This window comes from Heterodontus francisci, chromosome 4 (genome assembly GCF_036365525.1).
Source record: "Heterodontus francisci isolate sHetFra1 chromosome 4, sHetFra1.hap1, whole genome shotgun sequence".
NCBI classification, from domain to species: domain Eukaryota; kingdom Metazoa; phylum Chordata; class Chondrichthyes; order Heterodontiformes; family Heterodontidae; genus Heterodontus; species Heterodontus francisci.
Window position 1 is genome coordinate 59,643,642 of NC_090374.1, and position 13,164 is coordinate 59,656,805.

General features: G+C 43.3%; 1 protein-coding gene across 9 annotated transcripts in view; it reads left to right on the top strand.

Annotated features, from left to right (window-relative positions):
* The window catches only part of ssbp2b (single stranded DNA binding protein 2b), a 673,806-nt gene that overhangs the window by 600,196 nt on the left and 60,446 nt on the right, over positions 1-13,164 (top strand). For all 9 annotated transcript variants that reach the window (XM_068029629.1, XM_068029630.1, XM_068029625.1 and 6 more), the window contains 2 exons: positions 9,636-9,706; positions 10,924-11,002. In XM_068029629.1, coding sequence (XP_067885730.1) covers positions 9,636-9,706; positions 10,924-11,002 — 150 coding nt within the window. The remainder of the gene's footprint in view (positions 1-9,635; positions 9,707-10,923; positions 11,003-13,164) is intronic.

Consider the following 13,164-nt stretch of genomic DNA (forward strand, 5'->3'; position numbering starts at 1 on the left):
GGATAGGAGAGTGTGACTGCAAGTAAGGCAGGTATATGGATCCAGAAAGTAGCACTGGAGGAGCCTCAGCCCTTGCAATTGTCCGACAGGTTAGATGCTCTTGCAGCTTGTGGGGCTGCAGGGAGGATGAGCAAACTGATCATGACACAGTGGTGCAGGGGGCCATTCAAGTGGGGGGAGTAAAAATGAATATAGTAGGAGTAGGGGATAGATACTGTTCTCTGCAGCCGAAAGCGTGAGTCTCGAAGGCTGTGTTGTCTGCTCGGTGACAGGGTTAAGGACATTTCCTCGGGGCTGATGAGGAACTTAGAGTTGGAGTGGAAGGATCCAGTGTAATGGTCCACCTGCGTACCAACAACATAGACTAAGAAAGAGGTTTTGCTGAGGGATTATGAGCAGCAAGGGGCTAAATTAAAATGCAGAACCACAAAGGTAATAATCTCTGGATTACTGCCTGAGCCATGAGCAAATTGGCATAGAGTAAATAAGATGAGAGTTTCATGGCTCAAAGTTTGGTGTGGGAGAAGTGGGTTTCGATTCATGGGGCTCTGGGGAAAGAGGGAGCTGTGCCATTGGGACGGCCTTCACCTGAACCACGATGGGACCAGTATCCTGGCGAATTGTAGAACTAGGGCTGTAGAAAGCGCTTTAAACTAAATAGTCGGGGTGGGAGGGAGGGTTCACGGGAAGGGAGATTTGGAAAGTTAAAGAGAAAGGACAAGGAAATAGTAAAGGCTAATGATACGGGTTATGAGAACCAGAGTGTGACAGGAAGGGACAGAGCATACAAATATAAGAGTGCACCAGCAAATAAGGTCAGAGTAGGGAAAAAGGGTAAGAAGACAGAATGAAAGGCTCTTTATCTGAATGCTTGCAGGATTTGTAATGAGTTGGATGAATTGATAGTTTTTTTTATTCATTCAAGGAGTGTGGGCGTCGCTGGCCAGGCCAGCATTTATTGCCCATCTCTAATTTCCCTTGAGAAGGTGGTGGTGAGCTGCCTTTTTGAACCGCTGCAGTCCATGGGAGATAGGTACACCCACAATGGTGTTAGGAAGGGAGTTCCAGGGTTTTGACCCAGCGGCAAATGATTAGTACAAATGATCTTATTGAATGGCAGAGCAGGCTTGAGGGGCTGAGTGGCCAACTCCTGCTGCTAATTCGGCACGGATACGATGGGCCGAAGGGTCTGTTTCTTTGCAGTATAACTCTATGACTATGACTCCCCCTTTTTATTTATTATTTTATTTTTATTTTATTTTTGTTTGTTTCACCGTTCAATTTTTTTTACCATGTGCCTGCCCACCTTTTTTTCATGTTTGTGCTTTTGGCTGGGGCTTTCATTATTCTGTCATTTAACACCCTCTCTGCAGCAATGCTTTGTCTTTCACTACACCATTAACACACTCTTTGCCTTTGCCCCATGCCTCCTTGTCAGTTATTCTCTGTGGTCCTCTGTCCAATCAACACCTCTTTTGTTCTCTTTTGCCCCACCCTTGCTTTATGTGCTTAAAACCTATCACATTTCTAACCTTTGCCAGTTCTGATGAAAGGTCACTGACCTGAAACGTTAACTCTGCTTCTCTCTCCACATATGTTGCCAGATCTGCTGAGTATTTCCAGCAATTTTTGTCTTTATTTCAGATTTCCAGCATCTGCAGTATTTTGCTTTCACTTTCCTTTGAAGTCTGACCTCCACCCCCAAGACTGCACAAAGTTGAAAGTTCACCCCTTCCCACCATCCCCTGTACTGATGATGCTTATTTGACCCCATCTCCGCCCCCGCCCCCTCCCGCACTGAAAATCTTAACTCCCCCCCCCACCCCCCACCACCACCAGCGTCACACCTCCTTTCCCCAGGCGGGGAATTGAAAGCGCGGGAGTGCGGGCCGCCACGGTGAAGATCACGGCGGGACCGGAAGATTGCTGATAAGTATATTGAAATGAATTTATTTTAATGATATAAATATTGAAATTGAGTTCCCTTCGCTCAGCAGCGAGGGGGCCACCATGGAGCCTCGCCGCCACTGGGAGGATCGGGTGCCCTCCCAGCATCGGCCTTTGAGGTGGGCCTCTTCTGGACCAGTCTTTCAGCCGCCCCATCGTCACGGAGTCCGAAGTCATGGGCTTAGTAAATTCCAGCCATGGAGTGCAGCAGAACCAATCAATACCTTTATTGAACTAAAAACAGAAAGTCCTGAAAATACAAAGCAGGTCTGGTAGCATCTATGGAGAGAGAAACGGAGTTAACAGTTCAGGTCTGTGACCTTTCATCAGAACAGATCAGTGTTTCCAGCACTTTGTTTTTATTTCAGATTTCCAGCATGCACAGTATTTTGCTTTTAGAATCCCTTTATTGACATTTGCACTGCTGAATACAATGATGTGGTTTCCAATACAGCTTACTTTAGATATGATGTATTGGCTTGTTTTGCATGAGAATAAGAATCGGAACAGTACAGTTAAAGTTGAGACAGCAGTGAAACCATGCCACTTACAATATGTTGTGCTAATTTTTAAATACCATTTCTATATGTATTTCACATTACCAAGAAGATGCTATTCCTTTCCCTTCACCTTTTAGAAATTTACTATCAACTAAAATTAGGGGAGAACCAAAGTACTGAAAAGCACAGGATTGCATTTGTTAGAAATTGCATTTGTTAACTCTTATCCAACTCAATAAATGAAAATTTAATGTAATTATAAACAAATATAATTCTAGGTGCTATAAGATTTATGCAAATTATTTAAAATAACTGAGTCTAGCAATTTTACTTAATTGGCTGGATGCAGACCAAAGATGATGCTCACGCATTTGTATTGGTGAAACTTTATGGGAATCACCCCGAGTACCCATATTAATTTTTACCCAGCACAAACGGGGTGTTAGAACTCCAAAAGTGATGGGGTGTGACTTACTGCCCAGTTCCTGCTGATGGATCGGCCAATGCCACATTCCCAAGGGACTATTGCTGCGTCCCAACCCCTTGCCTCAGACTTAACTTTTTTTCAGGCCAGGAAGCTGGCTGGCCACCGAATGTTGTGGTGGCACAGGGCTGGCAGACTGTCCTGGATTGCTTGTTTACTGCCTGCTGGCCATATGTTGATGAGGCCCAAAGTGACTTTGCCTGAAATCAGAACAGCCGTTTAAAGAACAAAGAACAAAGAAAATTACAGCACAGGAACAGGCCCTTCGGCCCTGCAAGCGTGCGCCGATCCAGATCCTCTATCTAAACATGTCGCCTATTTTCTAAGGGTCTGTATCTCTTTGCTTCCTGCCCATTCATGTATCCGTCTAGATACATCTTAAAAGACGCTATCGTGCCCGCGTCTACCACCTCCGCTGGCAACGCGTTCCAGGCACCCACCACCCTCTGCATAAAGAACTTTCCACGCATATCCCCCCTAAACTTTTCCCCTCTCACTTTGAACTCGTGACCCCTAGTAATTGAATCCCCCACTCTGGGAAAAAGCTTCTTGCTATCCACCCTGTCCATACCTCTCATGATTTTGTACACCTCAATCAGGTCCCCCCTCAACCTCCGTCTTTCCAATGAAAATAATCCTAATCTACTCAACCTCTCTTCATAGCTAGCGCCCTCCATACCAGGCAACATCCTGGTGAACCTCCTCTGCACCCTCTCCAAAGCATCTACATCCTTTTGGTAATGTGGCGACCAGAACTGCACGCAGTATTCCAAATGTGGCCGAACCAAAGTCCTATACAACTGTAACATGACCTGCCAACTCTTGTACTCAATACCCCGTCCGATGAAGGAAAGCATGCCGTATGCCTTCTTGACCACTCTATTGACCTGCGTTGCCACCTTCAGGGAACAATGGACCTGAACACCCAAATCTCTCTGGACATCAATTTTCCCCAGGACTTTTCCATTTATTGTATAGTTCACTCTTGAATTGGATCTTCCAAAATGCATCACCTCGCATTTGCCCTGATTGAACTCCATCTGCCATTTCTCTGCCCAACTCTCCAATCTATCTATATTCTGCTGTATTCTCTGACAGTTCCCTTCACTATCTGCTACTCCACCAATCTTAGTGTCGTCTGCAAACTTGCTAATCAGACCACCTATACTTTCCTCCAAATCATTTATGTATATCACTAACAACAGTGGTCCCAGCACGGATCCCTGTGGAACACCACTGGTCACACGTCTCCATTTTGACAAACTCCCTTCCACTACTACTCTCTGTCTCCTGTTGCCCAGCCAGTTCTTTATCCATCTAGCTAGTACACCCTGGACCCCATGCGACTTCACTTTCTCCATCAGCCTACCATGGGGAACCTTATCAAACGCCTTACTGAAGTCCATGTATATGACATCTACAGCCCTTCCCTCATCAATCAACTTTGTCACTTCCTCAAAGAATTCTATTAAGTTGGTAAGACATGACCTCCCCTGCACAAAACCATGTTGCCTATCACTGATAAGCTCATTTTCTTCCAAATGGGAATAGATCCTATCCCTCAGTATCTTCTCCAGCAGCTTCCCTACCACTGACGTCAGGCTCACCTGTCTATAATTACCTGGATTTTCCCTGCTACCCTTCTTAAACAAGGGGACAACATTAGCAATTCTCCTTTCCTCCGGGACCTCACCCGTGTTTAAGGATGCTGCAAAGATATCTGTTAAGGCCCCAGCTATTTCCTCTCTCGTTTCCCTCAGTAACCTGGGATAGATCCCATCCGGACCTGGGGACGTTCACCTTAATGCCTTTTAGAATACCCAACACTTCCTCCATCCTTATGCCGACTTGACCTAGAGTAATCAAACATCTGTTCCTAACCTCAACATCCGTCATGCCCCTCTCCTCGGTGAATACCGATGCAAAGTACTCGTTTAAAATCTCACCCATTTTCTCTGACTCCACGCATAACTTTCCTCCTTTGTCCTTGAGTGGGCCAATCCTTTCTCTAGTTACCCTCTTGCTCCTTATATATGAATAAAAGGCTTTGGGATTTTCCTTAACCCTGTTTGCTAAAGATATTTCATGACCCCTTTTAGCCCTCTTAATTCCTCGTTTCAGATTGGTCCTACATTCCCGATATTCTTTCAAAGCTTCGTCTTTCTTCAGCCACCTAGACCTTATGTATGCTTCCTTCTTCCTCTTACCTAGTCTCACAATTTCACCTGTCATCCATGGTTCCCTAATCTTGCCATTTCTATCCCTCATTTTCACATGAACATGTCTCTCCTGCACGCTAATCAACCTCTCTTTAAAAGCCTCCCACATAGCAAATGTGGATTTACCTTCAAACAGCTGCTCCCAATCTACATTCCCCAGCTCCTGCCGAATTTTGGTATAGTTGGCCTTCCTCCAATTTAGCACTCTTCCTTTAGGACCACTCTCGTCTTTGTCCATGAGTATTCTCAAACTTATGGAATTGTGATCACTATTCCCAAAGTCATCCTCTCCTGAAACTTCAACCACCTGGCCGGGCTCATTCCCCAACACCAGGTCCAGTATGGCCCCTTCCCGAGTTGGACTATTTACATACTGCTCTAGAAAACCCTCCTGGATGCTCCTTACAAATTCTGCTCCATCTCGACCTCTAACACTAAGTGAATCCCAGTCAATGTTGGGAAAATTAAAATCTCCTATCACCACCACCCTGTTGCTCCTACATCTTCCCATAATCTGTTTACATATTTGTACCTCTATCTCACGCTCGCTGTTGGGAGGCCTGTAGTACAGCCCCAACATTGTTACCGCACCCTTCCTATTTCTGAGTTCTGCCCATATTGCCTCACTGCTCGAGTCCTCCATAGTGCCCTCCTTCAGCACAGCTGTGATATCCTCTTTGACCAGTAATGCAACTCCTCCACCCCTTTTACCTCCCTCTCTATCCTGCCTGAAGCATCGATATCCTGGGATATTTAGTTGCCAATCATGGCCTTCCCTCAACCAAGTCTCAGTAATAGCAATAACATCATACTCCCAGGTACTAATCCAAGCCCTAAGTTCATCTGCCTTACCTACTACACTTCTTGCATTAAAACAAATGCACCTGAAAGAACAAAGAAAATTACAGCACAGGAACAGGCCCTTCGGCCCTGCAAGCCTGCGCCGATCCAGATCCTCTATCTAAACATGTCGCCTATTTTCTAAGGGTCTGTATCTCTTTGCTTCCTGCCCATTCATGTATCTGTCTGGATACATCTTAAAAGACGCTATCGTGCCCGCGTCTACCACCTCCGCTGGCAACGCGTTCCAGGCACCCACCACCCTCTGCGTAAAGAACTTTCCACGCATATCCCCCCTAAACCTTTCCCCTCTCACTTTGAACTCGTGACCCCTAGTAAGTGAATCCCCCACTCTGGGAAAAAGCTTCTTGCTATCCACCCTGTCTATACCTCTCATGATTTTGTACACCTCAATCAGGTCCCCCCTCAACCTCCGTCTTTCTAATGAAAATAATCCTAATCTGCTCAACCTCTCTTCATAGCTAGCGCCCTCCATACCAGGCAACATCCTGGTGAACCTCCTCTGCACCCTCTCCAAAGCATCCACATCCTTTTGGTAATGTGGCGACCAGAACTGCACGCAGTATTCCAAATGTGGCCGAACCAAAGTCTTATACAACTGTAACAACCTCAGACCACCAGTCCCTTTGCGTACATCATCTGCTCCCTGCCTACTCTTTCCCTTAGTCACGCTGACTTCATTATCTAGTTCCTTACAGGCTTTAGTTTCCTTACTGTCCACTGACCTCCTCATTTGGTTCCCATACCCCTGCCACATTAGTTTAAACCCTCCCCAACAGCGTTAACAAAAGCACCCCCAAGGACATTGGTTCCAGTCCGGCCCAGGTGTAGACTGTTCAATTTGTAATAGTCCCACCTCCCCCAGAACCGGTCCCAATGTCCCAAAAATCTGAACCCCTCCCTCCTGCACCATCTCTCAAGCCACACATTCATCCTGACTATTCTTTCATTTCTACTCTGACTATCACGTGGCACTGGTAGCAATCCTGAGATTACTACCTCTGAGGTCCTACTTTTTAACTTGGCTCCTAACTCCCTAAATTCTGCTTGTAGGACCTCATCCCGTTTTTTTACCTATTTCATTGGTGCCTATGTGCACAACAACAAATGGCTGTTCACCCTCCCCCTTCAGAATGTTCTGCAGCCGATCTGAGACACCCCTGACCCGTGCACCTGGGAGGCAACATACCATTCGGGAGTCTCGTTTTCGACCACAGAACCGCCTATCTACTCCCCTTACAATCGAATCCCCTATGACTATAGCCCTTCCACTCTTTTTCCCGCCCTTCTGAACAGCAGAGCCAGCCACGGTGCCATGAACCTGGCTACTGCTGCCTTCCCCTGGTGAGCCAGCTCCCTCAACAGTATCCAAAACGGTATACCTGTTTAGGAGGGAGATGACCGCAGGGGACATCTGCACTGCCTTCCTGCTCTTTCTCTGCCTTTTGGTCACCCATTCCCTTTCTCCCTCAGCAATCCTAATCTGCGGTGTGACCAATTCGCTAAACGTGCTATCCACGACCTCCTCAGCATCGCGGATGCTCCAAAGTGAGTCCATCCGCAGCTCCAGAGCCGTCATGCGGTCTAACAAGAGCTGCAGCTGGACACACTTCCTGCACGTGAAGGAGTCAGGGACATCAGCCGTGTCCCTGAGCTCCCACATTGAGCAAGATGAGCATAACACAGGTCTGAGATCTCCTGCCATTTTTAATCTTAAGCTTAACTTAGATAAATGAAAAAGGAACGAAAAGTTTTTACCAATCTCACGATAAAAAAAAAGAGAAATAGAAAAAGCCTTCGCTTATCTGCACACCACCGAGTCCTTTTTTTTGGTTACAGGAGGAGTGCGGGTGGGAGACACTGCACGTGTAGTGTCTCGGGTTCAGAAACAGCCCAAATATATAGGTTTTTACTTACCCAGCAGCCCCCTGGTCTGCCGAAAACAAAAGGAAAATTAAGTTTAAATTGAAACTGACCTTCCCAGCTGATCACTCGCTCAGCACTCTCTGCTTCCGAATAAGCTGCTGCAATGAAAGGCAATTAAATTGGTAAGTACAGGCTAGGTAATTATGGAACTGCTCAAAATAGTTGGTGCTTAATATGTTATAAGCGGTGCCTTTGTAATTGACTCCTATAATAATGGCAAATGGTTAGCACCACTTACCTGATAGATTCTTCATATTGGGCATCATCCTGGATATTTAATACAGCATTCCCTGAATATTAATTACTTACGTCATATGGTATGCTGAGCAGTACTGCAAATACTACTTTGGATTGTGAGGAGTTCCAACTGTCTACAGATACTTTCGTGGCTTTTGAGCTACATTCTATATTTCCTTTAATTTAACCTTAGTTCATCTTTTTTTATTCTGCAATAGGCTACTGTTTAAACTCTGTTTACACAATAGCTTTCCAGTCCTTTTCTTTCTTTTCTCTGTACAACAAGTACTTTTTATCTTGGTTCCTTCCCTCAGTATCTTTTATTTTACATGTATGCAGTTTGTATTGTATCTACCACCTGTTGCCCTAGTTTCCTAAAAGATTCAACATTGTTTTGATCTGTTTTCACCGTTCTTCATCCTTTACCTCTAATTTTGATATATGCAAATTATGGGATATTTGGTCTGGTTCATTAGGCCTGACCTATATACTCATAATATAACTTCTGCATGAATAATAGGACTCCCCAAATGGGAAAACTCCACTGGCAATTCTTTATAGCTTGAGCAGTTTCCATTCATAGCTACTCTCCATTTCCAAGCTAATTTTCTGTTGATGTTAATATGAATGTTTCTTTCTCTGATGGTCTTACAGTAATAGCATACCTTCAGTAAATATAGCTGTTGAGCCTCATCTGATGCTGGTCTGAAGCTACCAGGATGCATAAGAGTACCCAGCAATGACTCTACCTTCAGTTGTCTCTCCTTCCTTGTGAGGAAGTTCCTTTTCTCCACTTGGTACCCTCCCATAGCAAGAACGGAAAGTAGTACCTGGAATGGGGAGCGTCGGTTATTTGCTTATATGTAGTAACAGCAACAATTCATATCTATATATCGCCTTTAATGTAATAAAATATCCCATGGTGCTTCGAAGGAGCATTATAGAACAAAATTTGATACCAAGCAACATAAAGAGATATTACGGCAGTTGACCAAAAGCTTGGTCTAAAAGGTAGATTTTAAGGAATGTCTTAAAGGAGGAAAGACAGAAAGAAAGATAGAGAGGTTTAGGGAGGGAATTCCAGAGCTTAGGGTCTTGGCAGCTGAAGTCATGGCACCAGTGGTGGACTGATTAAAATCGGGCATGCTCAAGAGGCCAGAATTAGATGAGCGCAGATATCTTGGAGGGTTGTCGAGTTGGAGGAGATTACAGAGATGGTGAGGGGCGAGGCCATGGAGACTAGAATGTGGAAGGCCATCCAGGAATACATTGGAATAGTCAAGTATAGAATTAACAGGCATGGGTGAGGGTTCCAGCAGCAGATGAGCATCGGCTACTATCATTGATCCTTTGAGGCAGGCAGAGACAGTAGATATGCCTACTACCAGCATAAACATCCTGTGGTATCCTTGAAAGATTGCAACAAGAGTTTTTAATATATTGCATTTCTGGTTATTTCAGATTCAACAAACTCCAGTGATAATATGTACACAATGATGAATGCAGTACCTCCTGGGGCCAGCAGGTCTAATGTAAGTGAAACAAGCATTAACTTTTAGTTTCATTTCGAGTTACTTTTAATATAATTCAGTACACCACAAGGTGTAAAATATGAACTTGTGCTCAAGATCCACTAAACAATAGCAGCGATTTTTCTCTTAAGGTGTAAAACAGTTTTATTCTAATTTGCACTGGTTTTAGACCAGCCAGTATCCCATGTGCTAACAGCATGCAATTAATTTTAAAATTTACAGTTCTAGGTGCAAACTCTAATAATTTTAGGGATGACATCAAGAGTATGGGATAAAAATATTATGTAACTCAAATTTTAGGAAGGGATGGGTCACAAAAAGGTGGACAAAGATTTAGAAAGCATCTGAAGTGCTAAAAGTCATCAGCAGCCTTTGCCAAGGCTGAATGGGCATGAGATTAAGAAAAGGCAGGCCATTATGAAGGCAAAGGGACCCATAGGTACAGGCATAAATCTGTAGGCAAGGGACATTGCAGCCTGGCACTCGGCATCCTCTTTGATAGCTGGTAAAATTGCGGTGTTGCTGCATCAGAAGCTTGCAAGGAGGGTTTTCCTCTGTGCCACTTCACAGAACCAATCTACAGGTCAATACTGCAGCACACCTGCAAAAAGTTATAGCCAAATTTCAAGTCATCATCCCCTTTTCTGGTCCAGACCCTTGAGAAGGTAGGTTACTAGTACAGTCATTCCCAAGTTTTGTTTGCCAGGACATACAGAAATGGTTGATGGTATCATAGCATGCTGTGCTTGTGATGCTTCTGAAGGACCTTTCATTATAGCAGTTAGACAGGTATTTGCTTCTCATGGTGATGCCACAGGGAACAGTTACGCAACTATCATTGGGAAGCAAAGCATTCACCAACAATGCCTGTCAAAGTGAAGTTTGTTGTTTGCCACAGTCATTCCCAGGTTTTGTTTGCCAGAATCCACCAAAATGGTTGGTGGCGTCATAGCATGTAAAGCATGAAAAAAAATACTTTAAATAGTGTTTACTTCGAAAACTTATTACGAAAAGACAATAGACATGAATTCAAGATTTCTTTGTGGCTGCTTCATTCATTGACCACTCATGCTTAATGTACCAAATGAATTGTGAAATAAACTTCCTTTAATGCAAATAATAAGAAAGTTGAAGCAATTGAACAGCACGTAAATATACTCAGTTGTCGAAAGTCCCATTGACAAAAGTTACATATAGTTTGTGCTTTTTATTTGTAGTTTCCAATGGGTCCTGGCTCAGATGGTCCAATAGGGGCAATGGGTGGAATGGAACCACATCACATGAACGGATCTTTAGGTAAAGACAAAACGAATAAAGCATAATGAATTTTTACTCTCTTTGCCATATTAGTTATTCTGCTGTAGTTCTCCAAATTGATCACTTTTTATCTCTCTTGTGCACCTCATGATAATTATGAATGCACTTCAGAAACCTCCTGATGTGTATACAACAATACCAGAGGGGCTTGATTCCAATCCACACAAACAACCTTAAGTTGGCATATTTCATTCAGTATTAATGGGATACACCAACTTAAGGCAGCTGCTCACTGATTATAATCAGCCCTCAGGTGAGTAACATTTCCTAATGTCATTTTACCCCTTGGTGGATTTTGTTTACTGTGAGTCTGTGTATGAGAGTAAGAGAAAGAATTAAGCAAACTGCTCAATTGGAACATTTACAGTAATCCTCTTAAGTATTATTTTTTTCTCCTGACACCTCAGCAAATGTATTTTATCATGTAAGTTATTGTATTTAATAATGATTTGTTTATGGTAGGGAAAACATTACTGAGGATAAAGGAAGAGAGATATCCTTTCTTGCAAGCTCTTGGGCTCAGCTGTACTTTGTATATTGATGAGCAAATACTTGGTTATCACTGTATCACATGTACACTGTCTACACTGAGTACAAAAGCAGGGAGGTTATGCTGAACCTTTATAAAGCTCTGGTTAGGCCCCAACTAGAGTATTGCATCCAGTTCTGGTCACCACACCTTAGGAAGGAGGTGAGGGTCCTTACTCGTTCTGCTTTCTGCTATTTTTCGGTTCTGTCTCGGTGTGATAACAGTATGTTATCCATATTGAAGTTGATTTTAACCAAAAAATGATTTTTCATCTTTGAGTTTCGCATGCCCTCCAATACAGTACACCCTGATTACTAATGCAACTTTGAATAGTACAGCAAGCTACTAAGTAGCAGATTGAATCAGTGCAAATCCTTCATGGAACAGCAGTGTTTTTAATTAAGAACTGAGTGGATAGTGTCTATCCCATATAGCATAGTCTTTTTTTCCTTCTGGCATACTTTCCTTCATTCTCTACTAGTGAATATTTTTAATTCTAATTCCTTTTGATCTTTATTTTTTCCTGATTTATAATTGAAGTGTAAGTATGGGCCAGTACAGAATGGTGATATTCGAGGGCCAACTAGAATGTTGCAAATTCAAATCTCTGCTATTACTTTGACTTACTGCCTCAGTTGGATAAAGTTTATATTTTATCAAGCAGGCAGCTGGAAGTGAGACATTCCATGTGGAGGAAAGGAGTATAAACTGAACAGAATTATTTGTATTTCTTGTATTTGGCTTGCTGCTTTACTGATTGTTGAGTCATGTTGAAAGCAGCTGTGTGAAGTAAACAGGCCTATGTAGAAAGTCCTGTCTATAGAGCTGGTGGAGGAGGTGTGCTGGAAGGTGCCACTTTTAGGGACAAACATTAGAAAGAAAATTGGAGGACAAGTAAATTGAAATGTAATACAATGGATTTTTTGAGCTGCAGAATGTGTATTGCATAGGAACAGGAGGAGGCAATTCATCTCCTCTAGCCTGGTCCACCATTCAATTAATGGCTGATCTGTACCTCAATTCCATTTACAGGTCTGAGTTTGATGTCACGCAAGCCCAGAATCAGTGGGGGACCCATAATACATCTGTGATTTACTTGTGACTGAACTCTTTTGTATAATAATTGCAAGATACTTTTCCCTCATGTTTTTATTCACAAAGGACAAGATGCAATGTTGGTATTGGTGAACTTATTCTTACAAGTGAGAGTCAGTCATGGAGAACAGTGGAAAGGGGAAAAGAGAACAATGGCCCTGATTTTGCAATAGTAATGACGGCGGAACTGGCAGGGTTTGCCATCATTACTTCTCTGAAACTGACAGCAACCTCTGGAATCCACACATGCGCAGTTAAATATGTACATCCAGAAGTTGCTGTTAGTGACTCTACGCTTCCCCATAGGATGTGCTGTTGATATCTCCCAGACTGCAGTCAAGTAGGAATTACTGAACTTAGAAGAAATTGCCCTTTTAAACTATTAGTCTTACTATAAAAACCCTTGAAAAAGTTACATCTTGTTGAATGAGGTGTGACTGGGTTTCTAATGGTGTACTATATTCATAATTACTGCTGAAAAGCCTTCTTCATCCCGCAAAACTAACTTTATATTTGT